The 16847-nt window shown below is 37.8% G+C and overlaps 1 protein-coding gene across 1 annotated transcript; it reads right to left on the bottom strand.

Moving 5' to 3' along the window:
* Positions 1-9202: 9202 nt before the first annotated feature.
* On the bottom strand, positions 9203-16151 carry LOC124276896 (transmembrane protein with metallophosphoesterase domain-like). The gene is made up of 5 exons (XM_046712564.1): positions 15836-16151; positions 14656-14824; positions 13619-13758; positions 10482-12597; positions 9203-10396 (listed from the first exon to the last, which is right to left on the bottom strand). The coding sequence occupies exons 1-4, from the start codon at positions 15999-16001 to the stop codon at positions 12404-12406; spliced, it is 669 nt and encodes a 222-aa protein (XP_046568520.1). The 5' UTR covers positions 16002-16151; the 3' UTR covers positions 9203-10396; positions 10482-12403.
* Positions 16152-16847: the final 696 nt, after the last annotated feature.

Raw genomic sequence — 16847 nt, 5'->3', positions numbered from 1 at the left:
ACTTGTGGTGAATAAGATACCTGTCGTATATCATGGATATATATGGATATCATGACAAGTTACCTCTGGTATACCTGTCTATTTTTTGGTTTCTGACATTTCATAAAATGCACGAAGACATTTGATTTTCAGTCAGCACTTGAAAAATTATTCAGCATGGTATTTACTATGTTTTAGAACCTTCACTAAAGTACTGTCGGAAATAGAAAAAAACTGTTTTTAGGCTGTTACTCTGTATCCCTAAAATGTACACAATTGCAAATAGCATATGTCGAAATAACCCACTTCGGCCTAACTGGGCGTTCAGTGGGATGCGTAATACGATATCCAGAAAAGCATGTTTACTCGTAAAATCGGGCAAAACTTAGAAAGAATAGGAATAGCTGCTGAAAACAATAGATCAGACTATAGATGGCAATTAGGTCGCTCAGCCAGGTATGACGACGGACCGTCGATTCACCTGGCATGAAATGCACGTGCTGCAAGGGGGTCATCTCAAAGATATTTTGTGCTTTTTCATGTGTGTTGACTATGTCTCATCTATTGATTAACATCTTACGTGTCTTTCTTTCATATAGTTTCATATAGTTTATGTTGAGATATGTAAAAGAGTATGATACCCGAAAACCATAGAAACGCATCGTAGTATATAGGTGGCATGACCACCCGAAGATCGACAGGACTGAGATATTATGTGTAAATTGTTATGACGTGCCGTGTACCACCCCAGTATAATGCCCTTAGAGATATCAGCTAAGATAAGATAATCCTTATCTCCAAGCCCGACCCCAGGTTTTGCTTTTGAGACGGCCCCTCCTTTCTGTTTCTTTTTATAGTGACAGTGAGACTGCATGGTAGCTACATCCTTAATAGTTTCGGCATAAAAGTTATTTTTTACGTCAGCTATCGTTTATAATGAATCTACGTCTAATTTCAAATTGGACATTTAGAAAGTGTCCTTTGTAATACAATATCGTCGCACACTAATTTGCATAAAGCCATGGTCTGTTCCAAATAAGTCTTTTTGGACTTTGAAAAAAACACGCATTGCTCATTTCCCCTCAGTAAAGTCCTTTTTCTCCGTTTCCTATCTCTCTACCACCGAGACTGTAGTTAGGCCGAACTTAGTTTAACAGATATTTCACACTTTCACATATCAACTACATAAATTGTAGAGATAAATGAGAAAATACAGTTTTTTTTCTATTTCCGACAGTACTATGGTGTTCAGAGAATCCAGCATGCTCTTCAGACAAATTGTTTGTGTGCTTGGAACAAGTTATGAACACATAGGAGGTTAGGATTTCTCGACAGGGACCATTTGTTTCCATAGTACAACTGTAAGATATTTTACTCACAAGGAGGCAACGCTGGTATTCTGATTGAAGATCGGATCCTAGGTAGGCATGAACTTGTGAAGGGTTGCTTCAGAAAAAAACGTTAGGGATACTTTACATGATCCTCCCAAAGACTGGCATTCATGATCTTCTTGATTTCACGCTGAATCATTGCCAAAGGAAAATGACGAAGCTTAGAGACTTGGAATACATAATCTTAACTTAGCGTCAAACCACACTCACTCACACTTTGCATGATCAGGTACGTGTGTCTTTCAGGATAAACAGACAATGGTCCTGTACCAAATGTGTGACAGATAATCATGTAATCTTTAACATTTATCAAATGAGGTAGTTTCAGATATAGAAATTGAAATTCCCAATTAATAAAAATGTAGGTGCAATACTTATCTATTTTCTAAGTGTAAATTGTTACTGTATTTTGTTTTGTGGACTATAATTTCAAGAATGCAGGTGAGCTACAGTGCTATATGGTTGTACCGCTGCTGGTGCATATTCGCCTAACACAATTATACAGTTGACAGGGAATATATTTCAGTACATGGTGTATCCATATGAAATGTTTGTTGATCCTTATGTAATTTTCTTTTGTTCATTGTTACAGAATTATTTTTTCATGTATTTTTTGTTTGATTTCAATGAAGTTTTACTCCATCTCAGATGATGAATTTGTATTTATTGACATAAGTTGACATAAATGAAATGACTCTTCCCAGATCAGCATCCACATATCAAGAGTTTGAAGGGGCAGAGTGTTCATAAACATCAGCAGTTGTCCAGTTATATAATCATGATGTGTGTGGTTTTTGAAATGACTTAAATATTGTCTGCATTTATGCAGGTATAAACATAAAATCGTCCTGTTGACACAGAATATTTTTTAAGTATATCATGTATCCATATGAATGGTTTGTTGATCCTTATGTAAGTTTTTCTTTTGTTCATTGTTAGAGACATATTTTTCCATGTATTTTTATGTTTGATTGCAATGAAGTTTTACACCACCTCAGATGAATTTGGGTTTATTCTAGTTGACATACATGAGATGACGTCCCAAATCAGCATCACGAGTTTGAAGGGGCAGAGTGTTGTTTTCTTCTATAACATCAGCAGTTGTCCAGCTATATAATGGCAATGTATGTGGTTTTGGAATCGGCTTCAATATTTTCTGCATTTATGGAGGTATACACGTAAAATCTATGTATTCCCTCAAACTCTGCATAAAATGCAAAAACATTGACATTTATTCATCAAATACATAGGCCAACAATGACAACTTCACTAACTTATTTAATTATTAACACACAAGACGTGGAAATCATTTGAAATCAGTGACACCTTTAAGCACAACAGCAATGATACTTTAAGTGGGCCTACACACATTTTCTAACTGTGTGATTCACAAATTATGAAATAGAAAGGAGCGGTGCGGGTAATGTAGTGGTTAAAGCATTCACTCGTCCTGAGTCTCAAGTTTAATTCCCCACATGGGTACACATTGTGTCCACTCAAATGTTGAGAATGGACGCTGAAAAACAACTCGCTCCGTCAAGACGGACGCACAGTATTATTCAATGTACACAACACATATATGACTTTGCTGAGTGTTTGGTTGTTTCTTTCAGAGCAGTTACATGCATCATTTCATCCATCAGTCCATATGATCAATGATTCATTCCAGGCTATAAATAAATTATCAAAACATACGCTTCCCTACACTGTTACATCAAAGGACCCCCATATTGTCAACAGGACCCTTAAAACTAATAATTGGGGGTTCCGGGACCCGATGTTTCAGTGAGGTAAAACCCGGCCTGTGAATTCATGTTAGGAAAGGCTCCCCGATCCTTGCAGGTTATGAGAGGGGACTCAGTCGATCAGGTAGTCCGACTTGGTTGATTAAAATTCATCAAACCTCTCAGCACAGATTGTTGCACCTGGTATCCGTCACTGTATTGCCTAGTCCAGCCTTGATTTTACATACAGGCCGCTGACATACATCTGGAATACTGATGAGTGCAATGTTAAATAAAAGCATGAAAAGGAAGAGGATCCCATTCCACAAGGGATTTTAGCGCTGTGACTATCGTAATCATATGTTAAGTAAGGGGAGTTGGTGTCATCTTAACTGGAAAAATGGAAATTGGATGGACAGTACAAGTTATAGGAGTTAACAGACAATTTTCTCAAATAATACAGACATTAGCATACAAAATACATATGAAGCATGATGTATCATGTCATTCGGTACCAAATTCACTATGTCCAAACTGGAGTCGTCACACAAAAAGCCCCACACGAGATCAACATTATCATGAATAGTCCTGTATGAAAGTGGGGACTTCTCGATTGCCAAAACTTTGTGACCAATGTTAAACTCCATGCTTCAACTAACTAAAAACAGCACAACCTGGCAACTTTGGGATCACAATCGGATATAAGCAGGGTATGTAATTTCACACGTGCCACTGAGCAATAGTTCTACTGTTGCAGCCATGAAATAGTGGTGCTCTGTAATAACCACAGGCTACGGGTTGTGAGGTCAATATCTTTTATTCCGTAGTGGAAGCAGGAGAAGTAGTAGGAGTAGACACTCTGTAACAATCATAATTATACAATGTATATGTATATGCTAAAACCACATCCGATGAACAAATGCCTTCATATATATGTAGGTATAAACATCTCATAAATGCATGTCTTAATATATACACATCGGAATAACAAAGACTTAAGTAAACAATGTACCTGTCTTACATAATCTCACGCAGGTTATGAAAAATGGCATATACTATTGTTACTATTACAAGTGACAAGTCATGTGGCATATCATGAAACAGACTATAAAAACAGACAATGAAACCTACCCTGTGGGTAACACGGGAGTGTGCTCCAGCACCCAGCAGCCGGGCAGCCAACACGTGCAATAGTCCTGCATAAAATAGGATACACTGATGAGAGGTATTGTCCATGAGACAACACAGAAAATAATACCATTATACCAACATATATACATACTTGAAACTACCACTATGGAGTTACAAACAAGATACAGAATTGATGAAATAGATCAGTCTTACATCATATACAGCATTTGTAAAACAAGAACTACAAGCCAACATAAACCAACCATACGTACATTCATACAGGTAAAATTGCATACTGTGTAAATATTTACATTTGATTTATCTTGAACATATTTGTGCCTATGTTATACAATTATTTATATTAGGGTTTAATTAGCTATGTATATATTACAAACAGTATAATTACTAACCTTAGATCAAAACTCAATCTTCAAAACAGTCCTCATGTAGAGACAGTGTGGTGCAAAACTGATTAGTAACATGGCGGTGAGAAGTATATTTGAAATTAAACCAATCAACTGAGAAGCTGAGCCTGGGCTATTGTTAAAACAACTAAAGACAATGACATAAAAGTAGATCGACCCAGATACCCTTAAATACACAATGAACCAGCCCTGTAACACTGAACTGAACAGTTAAGGCCAAGACAAGATGCAACTGGATTGACAACATATAACATATATATAATGTATAGAGAAGTCGTCTGTCGGATCACCTGAAATAAGAATAAATATGAAAATGATTAATTATAAATGTATGTACACAATATACAATCCCTGGATTTATCCCTGTTACACACTTTCCCCCTGCAACAAAATGGTGTCCACATCATTTGATGCTTCCGCTGATAAGGTTGAGAAGTGTGTTACGAGCACTGACATCATCCAGCACACCGGTTCCAATCAGAGATACAAGGTACTCTGCTCGTCTCCTCTAGTCTGTATCCGTGGTAACTGACATGACATAATCTGATGTCACAGAGAACCAGGTAATATTTATATGAATAAGGTGAACAAAACTGCCCACAGTTTGGAAATATACAGAGCTAAGTTTAATAATTAAGTTTTGAAATACTAGAATTTATATAGGATCTCCATTTTAGGGACCGCCATGCAGTCATGGGCAAACTGTACACGAGGTACTGGACCACTTGTGTATCGTGACAGCTTGCACATAATTATATTAGTGTCCTATGTCCAAGGCGCCATTTGATGACAGTAGAATTTGGCAGATGCATAGGCAAGCTAAAAATGAACTCAGTGAACAAAATGCCACCTTGCAAATGTCTTTGATGCTGGCAGAAGATGGAATATATATCGGGCATTTTGATTAGTCACCCAGCAACATGCAGGTGAGGTTCTTGAGAGGCACTTAGAAGTTGGTGTAAAACGCAAATATTATGGATGACAACGTCTTCTTTATTGTATATCACAACGTTTCTGGGCTATTCCTTGCCCCTTCGTCAAGTGACGTTCACGGACAGACTCTGCTGAATACATAGTCCCCCGTTCCGCGTTGCGGTGGGGGACAAAAACAATCCACGGGATAACAGCTTACTGAGGACCAATCATAGTTAATGGCTGGTGTGTGAGTGTGAGTGTGTGTGTGTGTGAGAGAGAGAGAGATATGATTTTTATGGAGAAGCATGTACAATGTGAATGACTCCCCCCCCCCACACACACCTAAAATTTATGTACAAAGTAAGTGACCCCCACTGCATGTCATATACAAAATGACCCCCACCCCTCCTTTCCATAATTTCTAAGAGCATTTTTTAAAATATTCTTATGTACAAAACGTTTGAACACCCCACCCCCACCCCTAGATCATGTGTACAAAACTGATGACCTCCCTCTCCAGAACAAAATGTGTGTCCCCCTCTTAAAATCATCAAAACTCAATTCCTGTGAAGCCATTTACGTACAAGTACGCTTGAAATTTTGTAAATACTCAATAAATGTGTTCTTACATGCGTACACACAAATATAGATAAAATGACTGATGCATATCGAGAGGTTCTATTTCAGCATCTGAACTTGGCAACTTGCAGTCTTTCTTGTCGTTTCTCATATGGGAATTGGCAAAATACCCAATTGTGTTGAGTGAGGCGGATACAATATATTTGGTGACTCATAGGACAATTAGGATACCCAATTGAGATGAACACAGACGGGTACTTAACTCAATGACCTGTAGCTCTGCTAGTTTAATATGAACTCTTTTGTTAACTTGACCTAAATATGTTGTGAAATCCATATCAAGTAAGATAGGCATTGGCGTCTTTACCAGCACCATGGAATAGTCCATCCAGTCGACCTCGTGTCACAGCAGGAACATATATCCTCAACAACAGTGACATCATTTCGTGGACTGAATGTCAAACTTCCGAGACAGCCAATCAGAAGCGTTGTTGTGGATCGGAGGCAATAATATCGTAAACGGTGATGTCAGCGATGCCAAGCACTCGGAGAAATACGTAAATTAAACAGCGATGGGGAAATGTGTGGAAACCAGGGAAGGCTACTCTCAAATCAAATCTGTCGCTTTCAGTGTAAATATCATTGGACAACACACTACGACGTACAATTAGGAAACATCAAACGACCCTTCTTCAGTGATGGTATAACTGACTGACTGAGTTTGGTTTTACGCCGCTTTTAGCAATATTCCATCAACATCACGGCGGGGGACACCAGAAATGGGCTTCACACATTGTACCCATGTGGGGATTCGAAAGTGATGCTATAAATGTGACGGACATTAGAAAAACTCATTGACATCATGATTTTGGAAGCCAACGAAAGAAAATTAATCTAAAATAATTTGAACTGAAGGTTGTGTGTACGTGAGATCGGTGACGCATCCCAACCTTGCGTAACCACTTTCTTACATTTCAATATTGATGAGTTCGGAGACCGAACCACAAAACAACCAACAGTGTGTAATTAAACCACGATAAAAAATTAAAAAAGTATCGATGTCACCATGGGATATTTTCTCACCAACTTCGTGGCACCGTAATGACGTGGCCAGAAACTCGCACAGTGATATAAAAAACCTGTTCAGGGAAACTTTATGACCAATTTAAGTATATATATCTGGAAAAACTCTAAGCACCACTGACAGAGCTATGTTCACGGTCAGCTTGCGTATGATAGATAATACGTATCATAATAATGTTCATTTAATAAATTATTGCATATGCACAACCTGTGGCACCCGTGATGATCCGGGTTAGAATACTGATCTTCAGTAACCCATGCTTGTCGTAAGAGGCGACTAACGGGATCGGGTGGTCAGGCTCACTGACTTGGTTGACACACTGCGTAGATCAATGCTCATGCTGTTGATCACTGGATTGTCTGGTCCCGACTCCATTATTTACAGACCGCCGCCATATAGCTAGAATATTGCTGAGTGTGGCGTAAAGCTTAACTCACTCACTCACAACCTGCGAAACATGTCCAGAAGCAAACCCATGAATACTAACCGGAGTGCATTTTGTGCACGTGGGTATTTAATCTGCATGGGCTACAATATTTACCCTTCTTTCTGCCTCTATGGTACGAAGATTATCAGATGGCCACAGATGGCAAATTACTGGTATGCATAACACCGGTATGTCCTTTAAAGCAATTAGTCAGCCACTATACATTTAATTGCGAACTAGTGGTTTGGTCAGACAATACAGCGAAACCAATAAGGAGAAGGATCGCCAACGTTCTGGACGGCCCAAGATGACGTCAGATCGTGAACCTAGGACACTATTGAGTCTCACTGGACGACAACTTCTTTTCTGAAGCACCACTGGTTCCCATTTCTATATTAAAAAGTCTGGAATCGCCTAAGGAGATAGCACAACAGCAGAGCCGGGTACAACTCTAGAATGGTCAAAACATCCTCTACTGAACGATCATCACCTACAAGCACGTTTGGCTTGGTAGTTACCATGGCAACGCTGGAATCTGAGGACTTGGTGAAGAATGCATTGGCCTGATGGAAGCTGATTCCTTCTTCCTGTCACTGATAGATGCTTGAGAGTTTGGAGGCAGCGAAATACAGCATTTGCAGCAAAAAAACCCATCCATTCAACTAACTGTTGCCTTTGGTGGAGATTCCGTCATGGTGTGGGTGTGTGTCTCTCTTGACTGTAAACTTGACTTGGTGACAATACGCGGGAATTAGACAGTGAATCAGTATATCCAGGAAGTGCTGGATCCAGTTACCATCCTCTTGCTACAAGACCTGTATCTATGGCTGACAAGTCTGGGCCACGCCGGTCTGGGGTAGCGGCAGCTAATTTGCACCAAGAATGGCCACAACTCCTCTGCAACGGATACGACGACTGACTGGGATTATGCGACGTACAACAGTTATCCAAGCACGTGGAGGGTACACTTGACCTTGATTGTACAACGTTCCCAGGTTACAAATAAGCGATTTTGTCTCATCACAAACGCGCCATATCACCTGATCTAGCTCCAGGTGTAACTTTGAGCCAAAACATATGATTTGTGTATTGTGCCATTTCCATTATTTAAAAGGTTGATGGAAACTGTCCCTTTAGTGTTTTCTTCTAGTCAAAAACACGATCTTACGGGAAAATAGTGCAGCTTTACCAACATACTGTGCGTGCACACCACTGTTAGCCGAAACATACAACTTTGTAAAAGTTACAGGAGGTGCTTAAATCTTTTCAAGATTTATATAATTATGTGGGATCATATTTGAGTATAAAATTATTACTTGTTGACTTGTTGGAATTTATGTCGAATCCCAATTGCGTAGATCGATAATCATAGTGTCAATCAGGCCCAGGCCCTAACAATATTATTTACAGACTGTATTAATATATAGCTTGAATATTGCTGGTATATGGCGTCAAACATCAAACAAACACAATCACACAGATCAACAGTTAGGCATAAACACCCAGAACAACTTGCGCAGGTAACATCAGTCTTAAACGACACCAACTGAGATAAGAAAAGAAAAAAATATACTTTATTGTCCCAAAATAAATGTGTCTTTCATCATAAAGAGTTTCAAACATATAAAACATGGAATACAGACATCACTAAAACACATATAAAGAAATAACAGAACAAATCACAGTTACGTCGTAAGTAAACATAGCACTCTACTAAGAGAAACTATGTGTAAGAAAAAATGTACATATTTGTATATATATCAACAATAAATTCACTAAGTGAACATTAAGAACTTTTAAAGTGTACATTTAAGTATGACATTGATTTAGAGCAGAGATGTTGGCTGGTGCAGATGACCAGAAGGTAACAACTTATATTCACAGGAAAGGACATATTCTGAGAGTGGGCATGTACTATTTTACGGCCTTTTTAGAAATTTATTGCTCGAATAAGCTGTCAATACTTGTGATGCCAATGATTTAACATGTTGTGTTTACGCATGGTATGGCCCCATACCATGTGCAAAAGTTAAAATACTTGTGAGCAATGTATTGTAAAAACACACATATGATGGTTCGAGATAGGCAGGAAATATATCATGACTATTGTAGTTTACTTGATTATTTTCTGAAGTATACAATCAGATCTGGAAGGTCAAGCAACAGTAAGAACAAGAAACAGAACGCTTCTACTCAGCAAACATCCCCATAACTTATCCACTATTCTGCACAGTGTCACATGAATACCTGGCTGAGCAGCCGTCCAAAACTACAGCTCCTGGGGTCGTTGTCAGCACGGTATACCCCAGGTACACACAAACGTACCCTAGATAAAATCAGAATACAGAAACGTACCCTAGGAAGAAACCATTCCACACTGTGCCGTTTTCTTCCTCAGAACTGTCATAATGTTGTATTAGATGCATTTATAAAAGAAACAGGCATACACAATAATGAATATTTAGCAATGTACAACATCACTCGCTATCAGTTGAACGGAAACAACTACAAAATGGAAAGAACTAACTAACTTGATCAGGCATTGCTGGTGGGTATAGACTTGTTTTGAGCTGTGCATGTGTGTAATGTCTTAATGCTATAATACCAAACTTACAGTAAAACATTGTTCTGCATTTTTGTCCAAGGGTGGATCTAAAACCTTTTTGTATTAAGTATGTTATGATTGTTGACAACTTTTCAAGATAATGAAAACATGTTTGTGAATTCAAATTTGTGCAACTCTGTTATCACTCCACCTTTTGGATGGGTGTACATTCAAACTTCATTGAGTTCTTAAAAAATGCCCCCTAAAAGCTGCCATCAAACCAAGACACTAATGTGAAGGTTTAGAGTCAATTTAACATTTTGTCCTACCAGGTACCCGTCAACTGCTGGGTTTCAGTGTCCACGGCAGGACCAAGCACTCATGATACAAGCTGCTGGACATGATAAAAAAAATAGATTTAGTGCCATCAAGAAGAAATAAAAAATATTTTATCAAAGCAAAGAAATGTAAATATTACAACAAAAGTTATATATAAAACCTGGCTCACAAAACCAAGGCCAACAATCAGATATCTCATTCACCACGTTACTCAGTCAGGGCTCCTGATGAAACACCTGAGAGAATCATTTCATTCTTAATGTGCAATAATACAACAATTTTCACACATATGTGACTTTAGTTGGGGAACTGAATGTAAGATATTTACAGATATTCTATTCAAATAAACAAAACTTCATGGTATATAGTATAAAAATATTTATAAAATGGAATGTATAATCAAACGAAATTTATCACAGATATGATATGTATGACATTAAACATGGGAAATTCTATAATACATGAACCCTCTTACATGAAATATGTATTTGGTCACATCAAAATTCTAAAATATTTCATAAAGTAAGCATGATAAGGCATCTGATTTCAAAGCATGTTGTTAAGTCTTCTCTCCTGGTAACCATGGGAACATTCAAGGCCTCACAACAGCTTACAAAATATTTTATGGATTTTGATAACTGGAGGACATTTGCAAATTTTATTTATTGAACCAGATGTTCCTGTGGACAATTGCCCTGCCTCTGCATGTATCTGTGATGTGTGACAGGATGTGAGGCAGGATATGCTTAGATATTTTGCAAACACCTTTATCATCACTATTTGATGTTTAAACACAACCTCATGGCTCAGTTGATGTCATACAATTGACTCTGCTCATGGTCAAGATTTCTTGTTGCTATCGAAAGGGTTTTTCCCTTTCAAACCAGACTGTCACTGCAATCTCCAGAGTAAAGCTTGTCTTGTTTCACAGATTTAAAGCTGTTTTTTACTTATTTCATGGTCAAATATGCAAAGCTTTACCAGGGTCTTACACTTGCAAGGTATTTCATGGTGACCAGATATCTAAAATGTTATGCCTTGAGTAACATGTTTGCAGCCTGTACTAAAACATTTGATAATGCTAGTGAAGACCTGGCATTTACCTTAATTTCCAGTCATTTTAGTTTTAATCTATTTTGTACTAGAAACATTTTTTGAATGGATGAAGCCTTTTCATTTCAGTAACTTGAAATGTGATTGGCTCAAGAACTCATCTATTGGTCAGGTCAAGTATCATTTAATGTGATGTGATCTTCTAATGTAAGGGGTTGTCAATCATGCTGAGGTAAAGATCAAATTCTAATGAGATTGGTCTGATCTTCTAATGTAATTAATATAATGTCAATTATCAAGTACAAGATTTTCTGATGGTGACATATTTTGAATTGTAATGGCATGTATAATATTAATGTCAAAGTCACAAAATGCCATAGGCAATAAAATGTAAAGGGTAGTGTCTTAATGTCACAATTTAATGTCATATGAATGTGTAAAGAATAGCAACATATAATGTCATGTGAGATGTAATCCGTATTGCTGTGTTGTAACAAAATTACACAAGTGACATTATGTCAAATCTATACTCCTGGTCCTAGATTTTCGAAGCTCTCTTACCACTAAGATAGTCGTAGGTTAATGTTAATGAATGGCACTTACGACTATCTTAGAGCTAAGAGAACTTTGAAAATCTAGGCCCTGCAGTCTTCTCATCAATTGTACTCTCAACATGATCAACCAGAGCTCATTAAGAATTAGTGTTTTTGTCTTTTCTATTTATGTTCTTCCCCAAACCCAAAACCTCTGAGATTGGGCATTTTACTGAGAAATACATGCCCTGCAAACATCTACCCATACACGTATAATATCACAGAGCTTGCTTGAGTATTATGTTTGTGACTTCCATGGTTGTTCCGATCCTCATAGGGATGCCAAAATACTGCGTACCCATCGACACATAGACATGACTGGATTCACCATAGCGATACAGTCCGGAAAAGAAGGGGTGCATAAAATAAGATCCAAACATCACTGGGAAGAACTGTCCTCCATGAGTGTGACCTGTAATAGATAAAAGAGAGTCAATAACTGAGGCATATGTCGCTAGTGTCGTTGTTGGATCGAAGTTGAAGGGACTCATTTAAATAATTTCAATTATGAGTTCAGGTTCAGGTTCAGCGGAGCCACAGACAACTTTTGGGGTCATTGAGTTATGTACTCGCTTGTGTTCATCTCAATTGGGTATCCTAATTTTCCTTTGAGTAACCAAATAAATTGTACCCACCCCACTCAAACTCAATTGGGTATTTTGCCATTTTCATTAATTGTAAAAATATAATAAAGTTTAAATGTTGGTGTACTTGTTTGTTATTTGTATTTGATCTGTAATATGAGAAACAATAAGAAAGACTGCAAGTTGCAAAGTTCATGTGAGGAATTAGAATCTCTCAATATACCTCAGTTATTTGATCATGTCCTCGGTAATCTCTATCACATTTTTGTGTGTACGCATGTAAGATCAAATTTATTGAGTACTTACACAAGTTCCACTGTACTTGTATGCAATAGACTTAATAGGAATTGAGTTTTCACATAAATATAAAATTACGCACATACGCAGCTTATCTGTACCTCTGAGTTTGACACAAAGTGATGCATATACCACATTGACCCTTTCTGGTATCTACTTACCACCAGACAGAATATGTTGTCAGTCGACAGTGCAAGAAACACATTGTTTTCTCTGAGATAAGGAGTCAAGTACATTTTGGTCATACCACCCAGCATGTCCAGTGAACAATTTTATTTAAATCCTCAGAAAGCCCAGACAAATACATAAGCAGAACTTTATAACGTGTGTAACACATTGACCCTTTCTCGTATCAACTCACCATATTGTTGACACTTTAGTTTACAGGACAGCATATTTCTTAAGTCAGAAACAAATTTCTTTCTCTGACAGGAGGTGTCAAGTACCTTATTGGTCATACCACCCAGCATGTCCAATGAACAGTTATACTGAAATCCTAAGCCATCCCAGACAATCAAATGCTTTAGAGAAAGTACTCTGAATAATGGCTACCTGACAGGACAACATCAACTCTGTATTTGGAGTCCAAAGCAGTCTTGGCTGCCTTCGGCTGATGGGCAAGCAGAATTACTGGCTGACTTGGATCACATGACCCCAGAGCATCATCCAGCTTCATCCCATGATCACCATACCTGAATGTTTAAACCAAAGACTTTAAATGTTACCTGCACAATATATTTCACTTAATTTTAGCACATATTGTTTCAGCAAGACATGGCTTTTTTTAGAGACTTATGACTTCCGTGATTTTTCTAATGTTGCTGACAACAGAACTTGCTGTCAGAACATTTTCTTCATACAAGGTTTGTAAGAAAGTTTTCTCTATTTAGACATTTAATGTTGTCATGGAAAATCTTGTCCAGTGTTTTTAACAATGCTTTAAGAGAGATACAATGAGTGAGTGAGTTTAGTTTTACGCAACACTCAGCAATATTCCAGCTACATGACAGCAGCAAATCCAGTGATCAACAGCATGAGCATCGATCTAGGCAATTGGGATAGGATGACATGTGTCAACTAAGTCAGCGAGCCTGACCATCTGATCCTGTACTCTTACGACAAGCATGGGTTACTGAAGATCAATTCTAACCCTGATCTTCATGGGTATTAAGATACAACATTCAGACAGGTTATACAATGAAACATGTATTCCTTATACAATCTTGTAGTTACCATGATTTATTGGTACCAGGACAAAGTGCTCATGGCAGGCAAACATATTTCAAATTGTTTTGTCTTTGTATATCTATCTTTCTTTGTTAAATTCAGAGGTTTTCAACATTGCATTCAATGTATGACTAAGAATTATGTCTTCCTTTCTATTCTTGAAACAATAACTTGAAAAATATGAACTTGGAATTTTATTGTTCCAATTTGGGAATTTTAGTTGCAGACTTGGTGCTGGATATAAGCCACTGAGCAAATCTTAATGGTTCCCTGTCTTATGATTAGCATGGGTAACCATGGCAACTGGAAATGTATTCTGCAAGGTAAGTCATGGATTAAGGACAATACCTTTTGTCCCTTACCCTATCTTTAAAGCATGGATATCGTCTGTCCCAGCAAGGCAAATTTGTTGGTTGGTGGGTAGTTTCTCACTGGGAAGTCGGACATTACTGTTGTGTAATACAATAAAGCCGAGACCACGGAGGTGAGAGAACCAATTGTCTACATCACCTGTATAGTACTCATGATTGCCTGAAACAGAAAAAAACAACACATTGGAAAACAAACAAACATAGCTTCTTGTTTGGTGCCCACTTCTTTTGCGTCAACCATTCAACCTTGGCCATAAACATCATTTTCTGTAGATTTTTATGTTACCATGGTTACAGCTAGACTCTTACTACCAATCATTGAAAAAAACAACACTTCACTTGCCTCAGGCTTTCAGACTAATAAATATTTTCTGCTTATGACACGGTTCCTGGTGACCTGACAAAATGGGTAATTTTAATGCATGATAATCTGAATGAATCTATAATTATTGTCAGTGAGAGATGAGTTAATGTAGCATTCAGTGGCTTTAGCCACTAGTTCAAACCCAGTCAAGTAAACATATTTCTGGTCTTGAAAGATTAGCTTATTTTAGTTTATGTACTTAGCCTGAGTACTAAGCTGAAATATATTGATGCTGTAGACTCACTAGTAATTGGCACAGAGTGTGTTAGAGTCAGAAATTAAAACTAGGCATGCAAAGAGGGGTCCTAGCGATTTGCTGCTATAGTTTTACAAATATGGCCACAATCAGCTATATTCCAGCTATGTGACAGAGGTCTGCAGGGATTGGGATAGAGAACTTTGACAATGGGCCATTTTCAGGATTATTAGCCATTTTCTTAATTTAGAATTGGCCACTGCCCTTGTATCAATAGTAAACTTAAAAATTTTAATGGGCCATTTTTCATTCTAATGTGAATGGCCCATGGCCCCTGCCTTTCCCAAACCCTGGGTCTGTAAGGAGTAGAGTCTGGTCTGGACAATCTGGTGATTGACATCATGAGCATCAACCTTACACAATGGGACATGATGACACGGACCTACCATGTCAGTGAGTCAGTCCATCTGATGCCATTAGTTGTCTCTTATGACAAGCATGGGTTGCTGACTGATACCTGAACATGTTAACCACCAGACTACCCACAATCTAAACTGTCCAAAATATGTATGCATGGTAATTATGGAATGTCACAAACATAGAAACTGTACCTGTTATATAATATTTCCCAAACTTTGATTGAATATCCTTAACAGGTTCCACTGCTTCCCTGAGGCTTGCAACACTTCCATCGACGAGATCTCCAGTCATCACAACAACATCTGCAAGGATATGAAACTGAGCCAGTAATACAAACTCAAATGTTTCCATGAACATGCTGAATCACCAGTGGATGCAGTCAAACATTTCTGAAAAATACAAAATCATTTCAACATGACATCATTTGATATCCCAAGATTACACTAGACAAAGCTGGATTCACTCAGCTCTCATCTATTCAAAAGCAAAATTTGTGTGATATATGCTTGGAGGAGAGAAATGCCAAATGTCCTAATTCTCTCTACATAAACATGATAAACATATGAACATGTCTGGAATTTGAAGGTTCACAAATGTAAAGCAAAATGATTTAAGACTCAGAGGGACATGGGACATCTTATAATCAATCAGATAGATTTGTATGCTCCAGTACATGCAAGTAAATGAACTTTTCATTCATAAAATTTTTCACACAAAACATACTTGTAACACATGTCCTTCTGAAGAAATAGTCTTGAAATAGAAGTTGTGGTCATGGTATTCTGAATGTGCTTTTCTGATGTTCCCCACTATAATATTGCTAGAATTTTGCTGAAGCATAAATTCTTACTCACTCAAATTGTCACAAAATAGGTGCTCTCATTTATTGATGCATTTATTTAGACTCAGATACTCTAAACTCTATCGACCATGGAACATCTTTTGCAACAAAGGAGTCTGGTTTGTCAATGTTTATAGGCAGCAGTTTGTAATGAAAATGGCGGGGCAGAGTTATTCATTCCGTCCAACAGGGTTGCACCCCTTTCTCAAGTAGTTTAACTATAAGAGCTGATCAATTAGTGATATCGCCATGATATTGCTGGAATATTGCTGTTTCATATTTACCTGCATCCTGTTCATTAATGATATTTACTATCCGAGTAAGTCTCCATCTTCCAACAGTTGATCCTAAATGAATGTCGG

The sequence above is a fragment of the Haliotis rubra genome, unplaced genomic scaffold, assembly GCF_003918875.1.
Source record: "Haliotis rubra isolate DU_JTF1 unplaced genomic scaffold, ASM391887v1 Scf215, whole genome shotgun sequence".
In the NCBI taxonomy this organism is placed as follows: domain Eukaryota; kingdom Metazoa; phylum Mollusca; class Gastropoda; order Lepetellida; family Haliotidae; genus Haliotis; species Haliotis rubra.
The sequence above is the reverse complement of the archived record's forward strand: the minus strand, read 5'-3'. Positions and strand labels throughout refer to the sequence as shown.